Below are 17,342 nucleotides of genomic sequence, written 5' to 3' on the forward strand. Positions count from 1 at the left end.
GCAAGAGGGCGTGGAATGCTTAGTAAACCCTGACTTGTTTATACGTCACAGAACTTTGTAATTCTTTATAATTCTTGTGGAGATCACAGTGCCTCCAGCTGTGTGCTCTGCCTTGGCTCTGGGCGGAAAGGTAAGATTCTCAATCAAGACACAGACTTTAACTGTCACTGTCCTTTTCTAAATATTAGCCTTCTAAATACCACCTGGAAACTGGGAAGTAAAATTTCCCTTGCTGGACCAACTTCACCAGCTTTGACTGTGTATGTTCAGAAAACAAAGAATCTTCAGACTATGAATCCAATTGTACCTAGTTTGCAAACTGCTAATTTCTTTCTGTGGTTCCAAACATCAAAGGTTGAGGCTGGAGTTGTGTTACTACAAAGCCACTTGCAACACCAGCATCTCATATTGTAGCACAGTTCAAGACCTGGCCATTCTGCTTCATATATCTCTCTATATCTCTCTATATATCTCTATCTCTATCTCCCTCCCTCCCCCCTTCCCTCCTTCCTTCTGTGTGTGTGGGGGGAGTGAAGGGGGTGTGTTACTCTGCTTTTCAAATAATAAAAAGAAACACACAAAAGCTACCCAAAAGGCTGAAGGGTAAAGAGTATACCAACAACTCATTCCTCCTCTCAGATTTTCCCCATCATTCCTGGAAACCAGTCTTCTCTGCTTTTGTGAAATTTTGAAATATGTGTGACATGTACATGGCTGCCCCCTGTAAGCAGGTGTATCCACTTCGCTGGGCCCCTGTGTCCCAAACAGCCCAAGTCTCCTGAAAGTGAAACCAGGCTTGACACAAACATGGAGAATACCTCCTCTTCATACTCTAAGCTCACCTCCTGCCTTCCAGGAGCCGTCTCCCCCATTCAAAGGTCGACAAACCCTGAAGTTCCTCAGAGCCAAATGCTTATGCTTGGGGACAGTCCTTCCTCTGATGTGCCTACATTTCAGAGAAAAAGATAATAGACACTTTCTTTCCAGAGGGACAGAATAAATGTCAGCTCCTATTGAAGCTCAAAGCTTCGTAATTTCCGGTTTCTTCCAAAGCTGCTCTATGTACAGGTTTGAGCATGTGACTCTTGGCCTGTCTGACTGAACCAGCTGTCAGGTAGCGGCAGTACACGTTCCTCAGGGTGCTGTGAGCGCTGACCTCTGACACTGAGACTGACTCTCTTGCTCTCTCATACGTGCTCACGTGCGCGCGCGCGCACACACACACACACACACACACATACACACACACACATACACACACTTGTTCTCTAACTGCATTTTTCTATATCCTGGCGTGGGAGGAAAGAAAGGAACGAATTGTTGAAGTATGGGAGATCTTTAGGGCAGTGCAACAAATCTGTATGATACTGTAATGGCAAAACTATGCCATGACACCAAACAGTAACAATGAATTCTAATGCAAAGTTAGAAATCTAGTTGGCAACAACATGTCATTATGCTTATAACAACTGTACCACAATGCAAAATGTCAAAAAAAATTAAAACAGGAAAAACTGTATACAGAAAAAAGATATTCTGTACTTTTCTGTGTACACAAAGGAATTCTCTGTACTATGTGTTCAGTTTTTTTTTGAGCATCTTTTTTTTTATTAATTACATTGCATTATGTGACATAGTTTCATAGGTACTGGGTATGTGTTCAGTTTTCTATAAATTTTACAATTTACTGTTAATCTGCAACTGCTTTAAAAAAGTTTACCATTAAAAAAACTGAATGAATTCTTCTATAACAATGAAATAAGGAAGATCATAGTACAAATTGCAATTCAAAAGTCAAAAGAGAAAAAATAAATTAAACCACATAATTCTTAACAGAACACAACAGATTACTTATCAAGATATAATCACTGCGGGCCCGGCGTGATAGTGTAGTGGTTAAAGTCCTCGCCTTGCACGTGCCAGGATCCCATATCGGCACTGGTTCTAATCCCAGAAGCTCCACTTCCCATCCAGCTCCCTACTTGTGGCCTGGGAAAGCAGTCGAGGATTGCCCAAAGCCTTGGGATCCTGCACCCCTGTGGGAGACCCAGAAGAGCTCCTGGCTCCTGGCTTCTAATTGGCTCAGCTCCAGCCATTGCGGCCACTTGGGGAGTGAATCATCGGACGGAAGATCTTCCTTTCTGTCTCTCCTCCTCTCTGCATATCTGCCTTTCCAATAAAAATAAATAAGTCTTTAAAAAAAAAGATACAATCACTGGTTTGATCCAGGGTTTCAACATCAAAAAAAAAAAATCAGGAAAAATTCTGTAGTTTGTTTCTCCTTCATATAAAGAGATCAACTAAAAATTAATAACAAAACAGTTTGAAACACAATAGGAAAGTGGACAAAAAAAATCAAGTAACAGTTCAACTCTCTGCGAACACTGTAACTCCAGGGGAGGACAAGGGAAAGAAACTGCCAGCCAGGCCTGGTGCATTTAGCATGCAAAATTAGGCTGATGGAATGATCTTTATTCCTCGTGGCAATCCTCATGGTTCCAGTAGGATACAGAACACTGTTTGGCATAGTTTCTAACTTTCTAAATCTCATTATTGGACAATTTTGTAAAATATTATATTGCACAAGTGATTTGTTCCATTTTAAACAAAAATGTGGACAGCCTCCTTAGATTTCTACTTCCTTGAGATTTGCCTTTATTCTGTCTTCCCTTAAGTGTTGGCATCAACCTAGAACACTCTCAGGATGACTTTGATGTGCTGACAAATCCAGTGGGCACTCCACAGGGGTTCAAAATCCTGCAACTGTCTGGAACTGAGACATGACAGACATTCAACTTGCTCAGGTAGACTCATCTATTAACTTTTTTTTATCTACTTCAGAAGATCATCAGTGTGTTCTTAAGTTAGTGTGATGGGGAGAGGAAATAGATCAAGGATTAACTCAAGCTTGCAGTTTTGTTGACTGCTAACAAATTAACGGGCTACAAAACCCAAATAAAGTCACCTCCTCGGCGTTAAAAACACAGTCCGCTTTTTGCTCTCTCTGCCTCCCTAAAATACAATGGCCAACAATGGTTTTGTGAGATTGGAACTGATAAATCTCCCTCACACCCACCAGAAAGATCTGTCAGGTACGGAACTAATCATAACCCTTGCCTACTTACACTCTTTGTTAATCAGGGGTTGAGATGGTTGACTTGGACAGCACAACAAATTAAAAGTAACTATCAAGACTTGGTCCAGATACTGTGACAGCGCAGGAAACATAGAATGGAAACAGGAAAGGCCAGGTGCTGTAGGGCAGATATTAACAACCATCTCATTGCAAGGAACTCACCTACAAGGCCCCTTCTTCTTCATGGGTTCAAGTACTTGGTAGTAAAAAGGAGGCAAGGGCTAGGAACCGAAAGGGACTAACTCAGAGCAAAGTAAAGCACTTGCACCAAGAACCTTCAATAAGGAAACCTTATTGCAACTATGAGGGCTTATCTAAATCTCTGCTGAAGAGGCCTCAGAGTGGAGACATCCCCACTGGGAACACAGCATGGGATCACAGCTGGTCTTTGGTACCCGTTCATTCATTCATTCATTCATTTTCAGAAAACCACAATGCACTGGCTATGCAATAGGTCTGCCTTGATGAGAGAATTTTTCCTCTAGAACACCAAAGCTCTGAAGTGCCTAAAATATCACAGAAGGATTTGGGCCTGGTCTCCTTCCATTTCGGTGGCTAGCAAAGCCTCAACAGTATTTAGGAGGTGGGGGACATCTTCGAGTAATTAGGTCATGAAGGTTACCTCTCAGGAGAGACTATGAAAGACATGTCAGAGTTCTTTCAATCTCCTCCACCATGTGAGCACACAGGAAAGATGGCTGTGAACCACAAACCATCAACAGACACCAAATCTGTTGGCACCTTGATCTGAAACTAGCCTCCAGAACCAGGAAAAGAAAGTTTCTGTTGTTTATAGTGTTAGTCTAAACCAAACAGACCAAGCTATCTGGAGAAACCATCACTGACTGGCAAAATCAAAACTGGTATAATCATGTGATCCTATTGAATAGGTCCTACTTTCACAAAGTATCCATATGTTGCTAATATCCTTTGCCATTGCAGAAATTTACCAGCTGGAGCTGTTGTAGGTAAACCAGCAGTCTGCAACATGGGAATCTGATAATGGGTGCCAGTTTGTGTTCTGGCTGCTGTACTTCTGATCCAGGCCCCTGCTAACAGCCTGGGAAAGCAACCGAAGATGTCCCAGGTGCTTGGGCCCCTGCCACCCACATGGGAGACCTGGATGAAGCTTCAGATTCCTGACTTCAGCCTGGTCCAGAGCTGGCCATTACTGCCACCTGGGGAGTGAACCAGCAGGTGCAAAATCCATGTGTTATCCTTTCTCTCTGTAACTTATTCAAAATAAACACGTACATTCTTAAAATTAAAAAAAAAGAAATTTTATATCTTCAATGCAGACAGGCAGATGAGAAATCTGTATGCAGTTGATGCCTGTAATTATGTTAAAACGCTATCTCACACTTTAATGGATTGTGATTGTCTCTAACAAAATGAATAGGTAAATATCAACAAACAAGTGAATGGGTGGTACCCCCGTACTTACAAGAGAACATGAGCAACGATGGCATTCTCATCAAACAAGGTGTCAGCAGGGAATTCTCTGAGCAGGATATTTCCCCTATATATACAAAAGAAAAAGTTTTAAAACACAATACAGTAATAAAGCCTCACAACTCAATTTGTCAGGACAACCTTGTGGAGTAGTCGTTAGCCATTGCCTGCAACACCAGCATCTCATATGAGCACAGTTCAAGTCCCATCTGCTCTAATCTCAATAGAACCTCCTGCTAATGTGCCTGGGAAAACAGCCACTAACGGTCCAAGTGCCCGAGTCCCTGCCAGCCATGTGAGACACCCAGAAAGAGTTTCAGGCTCTTGCTTTACATGGCAGAGCCTTGGCCACTGAAGCCATTTAGGAAGTGCACCAGCAGACAGATCTCTCTCTCTCACTCTCTGTCTTTTCTCTCTCTCGCTCTCTGTCTTTTCTCCTTTGTATCTATTCAAATACATTTTTAAAATCTTTCTTTAAAAAATTTTAAGGTCATTGGGCCTGGCAGCGTGGCCTAGCAGCTAAAGTCCTCGCCATGAATGCCTCGGGATCCCATATGGGCACCGGTTCTAAACCCGGCGGCTCCACTTCCCATTCAGCTCCCTGCTTGTGGCCTGGGAAAGCAGTACAGGACGGCCCAATGCATTGGGACCCTGCACCCGTGTGGGAGACCTGGAGGAAGTTCCTGGCTCCTGGCTTCGGACTGGCCATTGCGCTCACTTGGGGAGTGAATCACTGGACGGAAGATCTTCCTCTCTGTCTCTCCTCCTCTCTATATATCCAACTTTGTAATAAAAATAAATAAATCTTTAAAAAAAAATTTTTTTTTAAGGCCCAGCGCTATAGCCTAGTGTCTAAAATCCTCGTCTTGCAGGCTCCAGGTTCCCATATAGAAGTTGATTCTAATCCCGGCAGCCCCACTTCCCATCCAGCTCTCTGCTTGTGGCCTGGGAAAGCAAAAGAGGATGGCCCAAGGCCTTGAGACCCTGTACCCACATGGGAGACCCAGAAGAAGCTCTGGGCTCCTGGCTTCGGGTTGGCACAACTCCAGCTGCTGAGGTCACTTGGGGAGTGAACTACCGGACAGAACTTCCTCTCTGTCTCCCCTCCTCTCTATATATCTGCCTTTCCAATAAAAAGAAATACACCTTAAAAAAAAAAAGATTTTAGTTTTTCTACATCAAGTTGTCAGTAATTTGATATTAAAGCCTCTGTGCTAGGCCTAGTACGGTAGCCTAGTGACTAAAGTCCTCGCCTTGCACACGCCAGGATCCTATGTGGTCACTGGTTCTAATCCCAGCAGCCCAACTTCCCATTCAGCTCCCTGCTTGTGTCCTGGGAAAGCAGCTGAGGACTGCCCAAAGCCTTAGCACCTTGCACCCACGTGGGAGACCCAGAAGTAGCTCTGGCCTCCTGGCTTCAGATTGGCTTAGCTCCGGCCATTGCAGCCATTTGGGGAGTGAATCAGCGGACTGATGATATTCCTCTATGTCCTTCCTCCTCTCTGTAAATCTGAGTTTCCAATAAAAAATAAATAAATATAAAAAAACCCCTATGTTATCTGTGTTATCCATGAACCCTATGTAACTTGCCTGAGTGCTAAGTATTTGATCTACATTCAAGTTGCCATTGTACACCCAGCAGTTACGCTAGCTTTGAAAAGATAGGCCATGCATCTAGTCAAAAACTCTAGTCCAAAAAAGCTACCAACCTTGTCATCACATACACAGACTCCCCAAACAAGACAGGCAAAGACCACAAAGAAAGAAAAGAGTCTTTAGCAGTAGGATCCTGAGAAAACAAGGTCTCTCTCACTTCCTAAGCCAAGTTCGTAGGATTGAGTAAAGAATTTGAGAAATCTCAGAAGAGCAGACCCAAGGGCAGAGGAATCTATAACCTGGATATTGGCAGAATCCTCAGAAATAAAGGACTGTTGGGCCCAGCGGCGTGGCCTAGCGGCTAAAGTCCTCGCCTTGGAGGCCCCGGGATCCCATATGGGCGCCGGTTCTAGTCCCGGCAGTTCCACTTCCCATCCAGCTCCCTGCTTGTGGCCTGGGAAAGCAGTCAAGGACGGCCCAATGCACTGGGACACTGCACCCGCGTGGGAGACCCGGAAGAAGTTCCTGGTTCCCGGCTTTGGATCGGCGTGTACCGGCCCGTTGCAACTCACTTGGGGAGTGAATCATCGGATGGAAGATCTTCCTCTCTGTCTCTCCTCCTCTCTGTATATCCGGCTTTCCAATGATAATAATAAAATCTTTAAAAAAAAAAAAAAAAAAAAAAGAAAGAAATAAAGGACTGTTATTTTGCGCTCAAACTGGAGCTGACATGTCTCCGCAGAATGCTGAATTTGCTAAGCACCTACTCACCATGCATCTGTGGTGGGAACTGACAAGCATCACATTCAAAACACCCCATGATGTGACATGCGAATCTCTCTTGTCATTTTGTAAACCAGGAAGGCTGAAGTATAGAGATTAGGGAGCAAATTTATTGTACTTTTACTAGCTTTGTATGATTTCATGACTTACAACTATATTCTGATTTGATGTTATTTTATGGCCTTGAGTATCTAAAGGCATAGCTTCATATGTCAAAAAAAAAAAAAAAGTTTACCTGAATAGATATACTTTCATCAAACCTTTTTCTCTTCCACAGTATCTTGATGTTTCTTCTTTGATACAATTAACCTTTAAAAGATTATATTTAAGCTTTAGATTATATATCAAAAGGTCAACTTTCCTGGTTAGAAAACAAGAAGAATTAAACATTACAGTTTATCTGCAGGTTAAATCTCTATTCTCCTCTTTGTTGTACTGTAATGGCCCACTTGCTCAAGTGCATGATTAAATCTAGAGAAAGGAATTGTTTCTATCTTTTACAGTTTATACTGAGCTCAGTTTTTTGGAACTAGAAGGAGGTAAACAGGCAGAGACATGCTTGAAACAAGGCCAAAAAACCAGCACAAAACCAGGAAGCGCATCTCAACAGCCACACCACTGGCATGGCAAATGCTGCTGGTCTGCTCCCCTCAGGTGCTTCCCTTCTGTTTACTAGAGGGACTTGGCTAAAAGAAACAAGCATCCCCCTCTTAAAAGGCCCAGCAACCCAACAGTCTAGGATGAGCAAATACTGTGAGAAACCACCTCCCTGGAATTCCTACAGGGCTCTTAGAAGAGGAACTGAATGATACCTTGCTTTTCCCACTTCTTGACGAAAAAAAAAAAAACAAAAAAAACACAGGCAAGACAAAGGGAGTGTCAGGAGGGATCACAGGCCATGAGGCATCATCAGGGAACACACTGCTTGCTGAAGATGACACAACAGAATGAACATTAGAACAACCATACCAGCCCTGATAGCTTGGCATCTGGACTCAATGTGAAAAAAAATTTTTAAGGACATTTCTGGCAGTGGGATGAGACAAGGCAATGCAAGCGTTAAAAAAAAACACCAAGACAGGCACATTCCTATATGGGAGAGTGGGCTGTGGGTGTGCGGGTGAAGGTGAGTGGGACACACTCACGCTCAGAGTGCCTCTGCTTCTAATTCAGCTTCCTGCACATGGACCTGGGAAACGGCTCATGATGGTTCCAGCACTCTGTCCCTGCCACCCACATGGGAAAAACAGAGTTCCTGGCTCCTGCTTTCAGCTTGGTCCAGTTCTGGCTGCTACAGGCATTTGGGAATGAACCAACATACGGAAGATTTTTCTCTTTATGTCTTACCCCCTTTCAAATTAAATAAGAATGGATAAAACATTTTTTAAAGGAAACCAGAACAAGAAAAAAAGTCAAGAAGAACAGAAGATTCAAGAGACTTTTCACAAACACAAGAAGAGTAAGTGGAGCCCACACTGTGCCAAGCAATCCCTGGTTCAGGGCCTCGCTGCCTGCTTCTGATCCAGCTCCCTGCTAATGTGCCTGGCAAAGCAGCAGAGGAGGGCCCCTGCACCCACACAGGAAACCCAAAAGAAGCTCTTGGCTTCTGACCAGCCCGGCTCCGACCACTGTGGCCTTTGGTAAGTAAACCAGCAAATGCAGGAGCTCTCTCTGCCTTTCAAATAAATAAGTAGGCGTGTTGTTTTTAAAATCTAGTTTCTGGGGGAAATTGAAAAAAAGAAAACTATGGAAAAGACCTAGTGTACATATGTCTCACGTGGTAGAGTGGGAGAGGAAAGAGCAGGAGAGCGAAGGGTCTCCTAGCTGAGTCAATGAATGACCTCCAACATGGCTGACCACAGGCAAGGCTACAAACATTTGTAAAAGTTATTTTATTGGGGATTCGATAACGTTTTTGTTTGTTTTAAGGTAGAGATTTGTGTCTGTTTTTCAACTTAATTTTAGTACAGTTTGAGGAATCAGAATGACAACCAGGGAAGTGACCCTTATTTAAAAAGCTATAAAAGGGAAGCTGATCCTTAGAAATCAGGAAGAGAAAATTAGTATTAAAAGTCAAGAGTACAGCCACAACCAAACATTGTGTGATTTTGCAACTTTCTTTAAGTGAGAGCACTAGGAAAGTTGACATCCTGGCACAAGGTCTGTCCATTCGTTCATGCATCAGCATGCATTTGAACGCCCACTATGTGTGTGACTGGATTAAGTTCCAAATAGAAATCCTTCTCTTCGAACTTACATTCTAAACATGGAGACGACTGAAATTCTAACTGAAGTGTAACGTGATTGTTTTCAATGAAAAGCTGTTAAGGGACAACATGCTACTTGACGTTTTAGATAGGTCATCAGGGAAGGCTTCTCGATGTTGATATGTACACAGAGAACTGAAAAGATGAAGTGCCACACACACAGGTGGGACAGAAGAGTCTTTGCAGGGAAAAACACCTGCCACAGCCTGTGGGCATAGGTTCAAGTCACAGAAAGACGATCAGAGGCAGAGTGAGCAAGATGGAGAAACAGATAATGAGATCAAAGTTAACACACTGTCCATGACTCAGGAGTTTCAATTTCACCGTAACCACAGAAAGACCCTCTGAGCAGGGTCACAGTGAGTTCTCATTTATACGTGATCATACATGGAGAAAAATTTATATTGGGACAAGAAAAGGACAAAGAAAATTGTGCTTTTCCAAATTGGAAGTGACATCCAGAGTATAGAGGCTGGCGCTGTGGCAGGGCGGCTCAGGCCACTGCCTGCCATGGAGGCATCCCATATAGGGATTATGAAATTACACACTTCGATTCCTGGCTGCTCCACTTCCAATCTAGTCCCCTGCCAGCGCACCTGGGAGAGGAGCAGAGGACAGCCCAAGTGCCTGGGCACCCCGAGGGAACTTCATCCAAGTAAGAAACTTGGATGAAGTACCTGGCTCCTGGTTTCAGCCTAGGCCAGGTCTGACTATTATGGCCATTTAGAGGGTAAACCGAATCTTTGGATGGAAGATTTTTCTCTTTGTGTCTCTGCCTCTCCCTCCCTGTAGCTCCACCTCTCAAATAAATCAGTCATACATAAATAAATAAAATAAGAGAGGGAAGGGCTTTCAGCCTCATAGTTATGATGCCCACATTCCAAACTAGAGCATGTGGCACAGGCTTTTAACTCCAGACTCCTGTTACTCTGGGCTCTGGGAAGTAATGGGGAGGGCTCCAAGGGTAAAGTTTCTGTCACCCCTGTGGGAAACTTGGATTGTCTTTCCAGGCCTTGGTTTCAGCCTCTGCCCACTCCAGACCACTGTAGAAATTTGGGGAAGTGAACCAATAATGGAAGTTTCTTTCACCCTCTAGCTCCCTGTCTTTAGGTCTCTCTGACTCTCAAATACATTTAAAAAAACAAAAATAAAATGGGAGGGGCCGGTGTTGTGGTACAACGGGCTAAGCCATTACTTGTGATGCCACCATTTCCTAAAACAGGCTTCAGTTTGAATCCTAGTTGCTCAATTTCAGTTCCCGCTACCTGCCTAGAGAAGCAACAGAAGATGGTCCAAGTGTTTGAGACTCTGTCTCCCCCATGGGGGACCCAGATGTAGCCCCATGACTCCTGGTTTTGGTATGGCTAGCTCTGGTCATTGAAGTCATTTGGGGAAGTGACCCAGTGGATAGAGTTTTCTGTGTATCTCCTTGTGTCTCTGTAATTCTATCTTTCAAATATATAAATAAATCTTAAAAAAATTAATAAGTGAGAGACTGCAGCATAAACAATTACAAATACTTAGAAAAATAGTAAAGAAAAAAGCTCACTACCTCAGTTTCATTGCTTTAGTTTGTACTAATAGAAATATAATAAATAGTTGAATTGTGGCTATATATCATATTTGTCAGGAAAAAACAATCTAGCTATACGTTTGAAAATGATACCATGCCCAACAGAATAGCTTATGAAATAAAGTTAAACTCTAACTTAAGAAATTTTAAGCAGCTTTTTTCTAACTATTGCATTGTGATATACATAATATGGAACTATCTTTCGTGGTTTAAGTTCACTCTTACGAAAAAAAGGAAGAAAAAATATTTCCATTTTAGAAAGGGATATGAAACAGAAGTATTTTTAGTATTCTTAAGTATTCTTAAGTCACACAGTTAAAAATGTTTGTCACTATCATTTTACAAATATTGTAACTTTCTACCTTTGTAACTGAAATGCCATAGTCCTGGAGTGGTCTAACAGCTTCATTTAGCTCTTCAAGAAATATAGAAGTCCTTGGAGAATCTAAAATTAGAAATATTTCATGAATGCTTATGAATTTCCCCTTAAAGATCAATTTTTAAAAATTAGAACCAAAATATGCAAGCACAGAAAAAATATATTCACTTGTCCAACCAGTACACAATAATAGCTAACTAAAGATACCCAGTTACATATTTTCATACCTTACTTTTCCCACTACCTCTTTCTTACTCCTAGATTATTATAATGCATATTTTAGCTATTATAGCTAAACATGAAAAATAAATACATTGATAAATTAGTGTCCAGTTTAAACCTGACATTTGGCATTATTCTTCCAGCTTTAGTGTCAGATATAGAACAGACATGTTCACATACACAAAATTTTCAAAATAATTTTAAAACACCATCTTAAAATCATAATTAGAAGAAAAGAGCCATTCCCTCACTAATTCCAAGAATAGTACTTCTAAGGCATAAAGATTTAACTGAGACCATTACAATTACTAGTTAATGCCACTAATTCTTATTTGTCAGTTCCGTGTAATGAATGACATAGCTAAAATTGAGTTTTAAACTAATGGACTGCCAGTTCTACATTTAAAGTCTGAGAAAACTAAAAATGTTTCTCTGCTAAAACAGAAAAATGCATTTTCAGAACTGACCAGATGAAATCCAGACATGATAGAGGCAGTTAAGGCTCATATAGTACCTAATATGAACCAAGAACATGAATAAATTCAATTAGCCCTCACAACTAGTAAGCTGCATTTCTGTAAAGTAAAGGAAGCACCATTTCTTCATAAGAGATGAAAAAAAGAGACATACAGAGAAACTAGGAGACTTGGGCAAGATGAACTGGTGAGAGGCCAGGTCCAAGCCAAGGGAACCCTGTGACGGCCACGGCTTAACGCCCATGTTATTAAACTTGATGCTGAGCTCCCACTGAGCACACAGATTATACAGCTAAGACAAAAACAACGCAAGAATCACATTAGAATTGTAAAAATACTCACCAGCTTGACAAAAATAAGCCAAAGAAGCTTTTCCTGGCTGCAATGTACTGAAATACTCATGCGGACTCAGTTCTGGCAGGGAATTTGCCGCTGACTTATAAAAAATGCCCATCAGGACAAACGCGATGCCAACTCTGAACGCACGAAAGCCGCAAGACATCGCTGGCTGCACTGTAACTGCGCAGACTCTGTTTGGGTCACTCGCACACAGGTAAGGTGTTCATCATACTCTTGTGGGATGAATTTGTTAACTGAACGAATGGATGTAAAACACACAAAAAGTAAAGCCATTAATCATATCATCTAATTTTATTAGTACTTGACTAACTCTAATAAAAATATTAAGGGGGAATAATATAAAATGACACTAATTTGACAATACTATTAATTTTTGATGCTACAATAGGTAACAAAGATATCTGGAAAACACTCCGGTAGCTTCAATTTCATATACACTCCAGCGGAGGGTGCCAAACTAAAAGTCATTAACAGAGGTTCTAAAATTAAGTCTCAAACAACATCCAATCCATTCTGAAAACTGTATTGTATTCTTATAAACAGTAGATGTACAGTAAATATTCAATTAGTTTTTTAATATCAGTAACACGGGCCCAAGACATCCAAACTACATGACTGCTATTTTTACTTTCTCTTGGGTTGAAATCCCCTAGAACTCATTAAAAGTATATAAGAACAACCCTTATACATATACATTTTTAATGCATAAAACTCAGATTTCAGTGCTTATGCTTATTCACTCCCCAAATGCTCCCAAACGCTCCAAAATGCCAGGACTGCGCTAAGATGAAGTCACGAGGCATAAATTGATTCCAGGTCCTCACAGAGGCAGCAGGGACCCACCACTAGACACAGCACTGCTGTTTTCCAGGGTCAGTGTTAGCAGGACACTGCAAACAGGAGCCACATTCTGGTCCCAAACCCAGGCTGGGTGACAGGAGGTCACCAGTTTCTTGACTGACCAGCCCCTCTACCCTGGTAAGTACCTCTGTGACGGTCGCCTATGCTTACTGCCAATCCTCGCTGCTTTCTATTCTACTTCCATATCTTCCTTGAACAACTTTACAAAGTTTATCAATCAATTATCTGATTTACCTAAGTTTAAAAGAAGATGGTTTTGAAAATTAGCATAATATTTATATTAAAATAACATATACTTCTAACAGGTAAAGACATATTCAGGCATTTGCAAGAATTTTGTTTTAATTATTTTTAATTTAAAATAGGACTTATACCTTTCAAATGCATGATCACCATTTCAAACAGGAGGCAGAAAAAAACAGCAAAAACTTATTTGCATATACTCATAGGATAGAATTTTTCAGTAAAGTATGAAATGATTAAAGAATGACATTTTAATGAAAAAAATCAGTTATTCAATATCAATAAACACATATTCTCTCTCCCAAATGAGTAAATATTTCTTTAAAAGGAGCTATTTGGTGATTACTTACTAACAATTCTGTTCATGAGAGCTCATTTATATTAGTGAATATATTTGCCATAAATTTTTAATAATGAGTCAAGAGTTCAAAACCACAAGGTAAAATGAAGAGAACTATGAGAGAGATGTAAAAATGTAATATTAATGACACAATTAAGGGGTATCCCTGTCATTAAAATTGATTATACAGTATAGGCATTTTAAACCAACCTACGTCAAAGCCACTCTATATTAATGGGTTATGTTTTAAAAATAGGTTATCTACTATCTTCTTTACATTCTGGAGGGAAATGTATGCCTTCCATAGGCTACAACAACGATACAACACTCATCACTGTATGAAACAACCATAATCCAATCAAGGCATAAAACACTAGCAAAAACACAACTGAAAGATTCAAGTATAAAATATCATTTTTCCTGGCCTTGAAGTTACAACATTATTGTGTGGTTTTTTTTAGATTTATATATTTTTCTTGGAAAGGCAGATATACAGAGAGAAGGAGACAGAGAGGAAGATCTTGCATCCGCTGGTTCACTGCCCAAGTGGCAACAACAGCCAGAGCTGAGCTGATCTGAAGTCAGGAGCCAGGACCTTCTTCTGGGTCTCCCACACAGTTGCAGGGTCCCAAGGCTTTGGACTGTCCTGTACTGCTTTCCCAGGCCACAAGCAGGGAGCTGAATGGGAGGTAGAGCACCCAGGATACGAACCGGCATCCATACAGGATCCCGATGTGTACCAGGGGAAGACTTTAGCTGCTAGGCTACTGTGCCAGGTCCCAATACTATTGTTTTAATACTAAGTCAGGGCCCGGCGGCGTGGCCTAGCGGCTGAAGTCCTCGCCTTGAAGGCCCCGGGATCCCATGTGGGCGCCGGTTCTAATCCCTGCAGCTCCACTTCCCATCCAGCTCCCTGCCTGTGGCCTGGGAAAGCAGTCGAGGACGGCCCAATGCCTTGGGACCCTGCACCCATGTGGGAGACCTGGAAGAGGTTCCTGGTTCCCGGCATCGGATTGGCGCAGCACCGGCTGTTGGCGCTCACTTGGGGAGTGGAAGAACGGATGGAAGGTCTTCCTCTGTCTCTCCTCCTCTCTGTATATCTGGCTTTCCAATAACAATAAAATCTTAAAAAAAAAAAAAAATGCTAAGTCAGACTTTAGGATTTGTTAGGTATTCTTTTCCTCTAGAATGTGTCTTACAGCACCTAAAAATCTAACCATGCATCCAGTACTTGACACAGATGTGCAATTACCACATATTTGGTCTGCTAGAGATACTAGTGATTACTTTTACACATTTTTAGGAACAGGAATGTTGGTAATATCCGCAGTTTTGTTCCATTTCTGACTATATCTGGTTATTTTCAAAGATACTTAAGGAGGAAAATACAATCTAGGTCCTTTAGAAATAGCACTCACATCATCATAGTAACTTAAACGTTCAGAGAATAGGAAGACCAGGTAGGGGAGCACTAGACGGAGTGAGAAAAGGATTGAAAGAGAACTAAATTTTCATCTTTCACAGACAAAAAAAAAGCCAAGATTTTTTGGAAATAAGGTCAATGCCAAAACAATGAGCAAGTGGAAGTAATTTTCCTCTTCAGCAAGAAGCAACTGGGGGGAGAGGAGGAGACTTCTGACAGCTTCAGAATCATCTGAGTAAGCAGAGTATCTCTTCACTTTGCTTCAAGAAGTCATCGCTCCTACTCATATCATCCAATCTACCCAGGGGGGCCTTAGTCATGTAGACATTTCACACATATGCAAAACAAAGTGCACTTGGCCAGAGACGTGCTCTCCTGATAAAAAGATCTGGAAACTCCAGGGAAGGGAATATGAGCAGGAAATGAGAGTATCAGCGAGAACCAAGTGAAAATCAAGACACAAAAGGAGCTGGGCGACCTTTTCATCCTGCAGTAATTACAAGAGAACAGAAAACATCTGACACCTCCCACATCTACATCTCCCAACACAGGGAGGAGCAGCCTTGGACCTCAGCATGAGACTGATTGGTTTAGCGCCTGCTCTCCTCTCCAGCTCAAAGGGGAGGAGGCTCCCCTTTGCTCCACCTCCCTTCCAGCAAGGTGGACAAGGCCATTAAACATTAACTTCCTGTGGCTAACAACACGTGGGCAGAAGCGCCATATGAAACAGCAGACTTTATTTTCTTGTCACAGTCACCTAAAATGCATCACTGACAGTTCAACTGTCAACACGGGCCAAAAACAGAGAACTCTGAGCTGATATGTGATAAGCACATGACATGAGGAAGAAATAGGTCTTGTTTTCAGCCACCGAGATTTGAGAGGTGAATACTGTAGCATGGTTTAGTTTGCCTTAAGCCATACAAACTGGACGTAAGACACTGTCTTCAAAAAAAAAAAAAAAAAAACCTAGGGCCCAGTACAATGGCTCAGTGGCTAAATCCTTGCCTTGCACGTGCTGGGATCCCATATGGGTACCAGTTCATGTCCTGGCTACTCCATTTCCCATACCACTCCCTGCTTATGGCCTGGAAAAGCAGTTGAGGATTGCCCAAAGCCTTGTGACCCTGCATCCATGTGGGGGACCCAGAAGAAGGTCCTGGCTCGTAGCTTCAGATCAGTTCATCTCTGGCTGTTGCAACCATTTGGGAAGTAAACCTGCAGATGAAAGATCTTTGTCTCTCCTTCTCTCTGTAAATCTGCCTTTGCAATAAACGTTTAAAACAAAAACAGCAGAACAAGCAAACAAGCAAGCAAAACCTAAATCCTGACTCAGAAGCGAAGCACCAAGACAAGTCTTCCGGGCCTACTCATGCCAATACCTAGAGCTCAGCAGGTGATCACGGGAAGGAGTAAAAAGGCATTCAATACAACTGTCATTTAACCAATAGGCGGAAGGAGGGTCACAGGTAACTAATAAATTTATAAGGAATTATGTGCCTTAGTCCACATGACTAATTAACTTACTTACAGGCTTCTTACGAGAAAATGCTAGAAGACAGAAAATTAATACGGTCTAAAAGTTGCTGTTGGTTGTGCTCAACAGGGTATTAAAAGAAAGGTATCTTAAGTGCCAGCACTGTAGTAGAATGCATTAACCCACCATTTGCAGCATTGGTCATTATGGCCATTTGAGCAGAAAACCAGTGGATAAAAGACCTTTCTCTTCCGACTTTCCCTCCTGTCTTCCCTCTTCTCTCACCCTCTCTTTGTTCTCCCTCTGACATTCTGCCTTTCAAAGAAACAAGTACATTTTCAAAAGCAGGGGGAAAAAAAAAAACTAAAGAAACTCACAGAAAAGGAACTAGCCAAGAAACCGACTGCTCAAGAGAAAGCCGTCTTCAGTCCTGCCCACATCTTGTTCATGAGGCTAACAGCTCAGCTCAGAAAGAAGTCACTTTCTCCAAAGCATCAGGAAAAAAAAAATATATATATATATATATTATATATTATATATTATATATTATATATTATATATTATATATTATATATTATATGTATTTGGCCTAGAAATAAAAAGGGGAGGGGTTGTGAGGAGGCAAGCACCATGAGGAATAATGCTGCAGGGCTTGTGCAGAATGAGAACAAGTTGTTTCTGGTCTGCAACAATGAAATAAACACAGAAACTGAGAAGTTTTCCCAGAAATTTTGTGCTATAATTTTTGACTGTT

The 17,342-nt window shown here is 41.7% G+C and overlaps 1 protein-coding gene across 1 annotated transcript in view; it reads right to left on the reverse strand.

The window, feature by feature from the left end:
* Positions 1 to 17,342, reverse strand: part of TXNDC16 (thioredoxin domain containing 16) — an 86,019-nt gene that overhangs the window by 63,690 nt on the left and 4,987 nt on the right. The window contains exons 2-6 of the mRNA XM_058666441.1: positions 13,231 to 13,339; positions 12,227 to 12,477; positions 11,170 to 11,252; positions 7,203 to 7,276; positions 4,581 to 4,655 (exon numbers count right to left, since the gene is read on the reverse strand). Coding sequence (XP_058522424.1) covers positions 4,581 to 4,655; positions 7,203 to 7,276; positions 11,170 to 11,252; positions 12,227 to 12,386 — 392 coding nt within the window. The 5' untranslated portion in view covers positions 12,387 to 12,477; positions 13,231 to 13,339. The remainder of the gene's footprint in view (positions 1 to 4,580; positions 4,656 to 7,202; positions 7,277 to 11,169; positions 11,253 to 12,226; positions 12,478 to 13,230; positions 13,340 to 17,342) is intronic.

This window comes from Ochotona princeps, chromosome 6 (assembly GCF_030435755.1).
Source record: "Ochotona princeps isolate mOchPri1 chromosome 6, mOchPri1.hap1, whole genome shotgun sequence".
Taxonomy (NCBI): Eukaryota; Metazoa; Chordata; class Mammalia; order Lagomorpha; family Ochotonidae; genus Ochotona; species Ochotona princeps.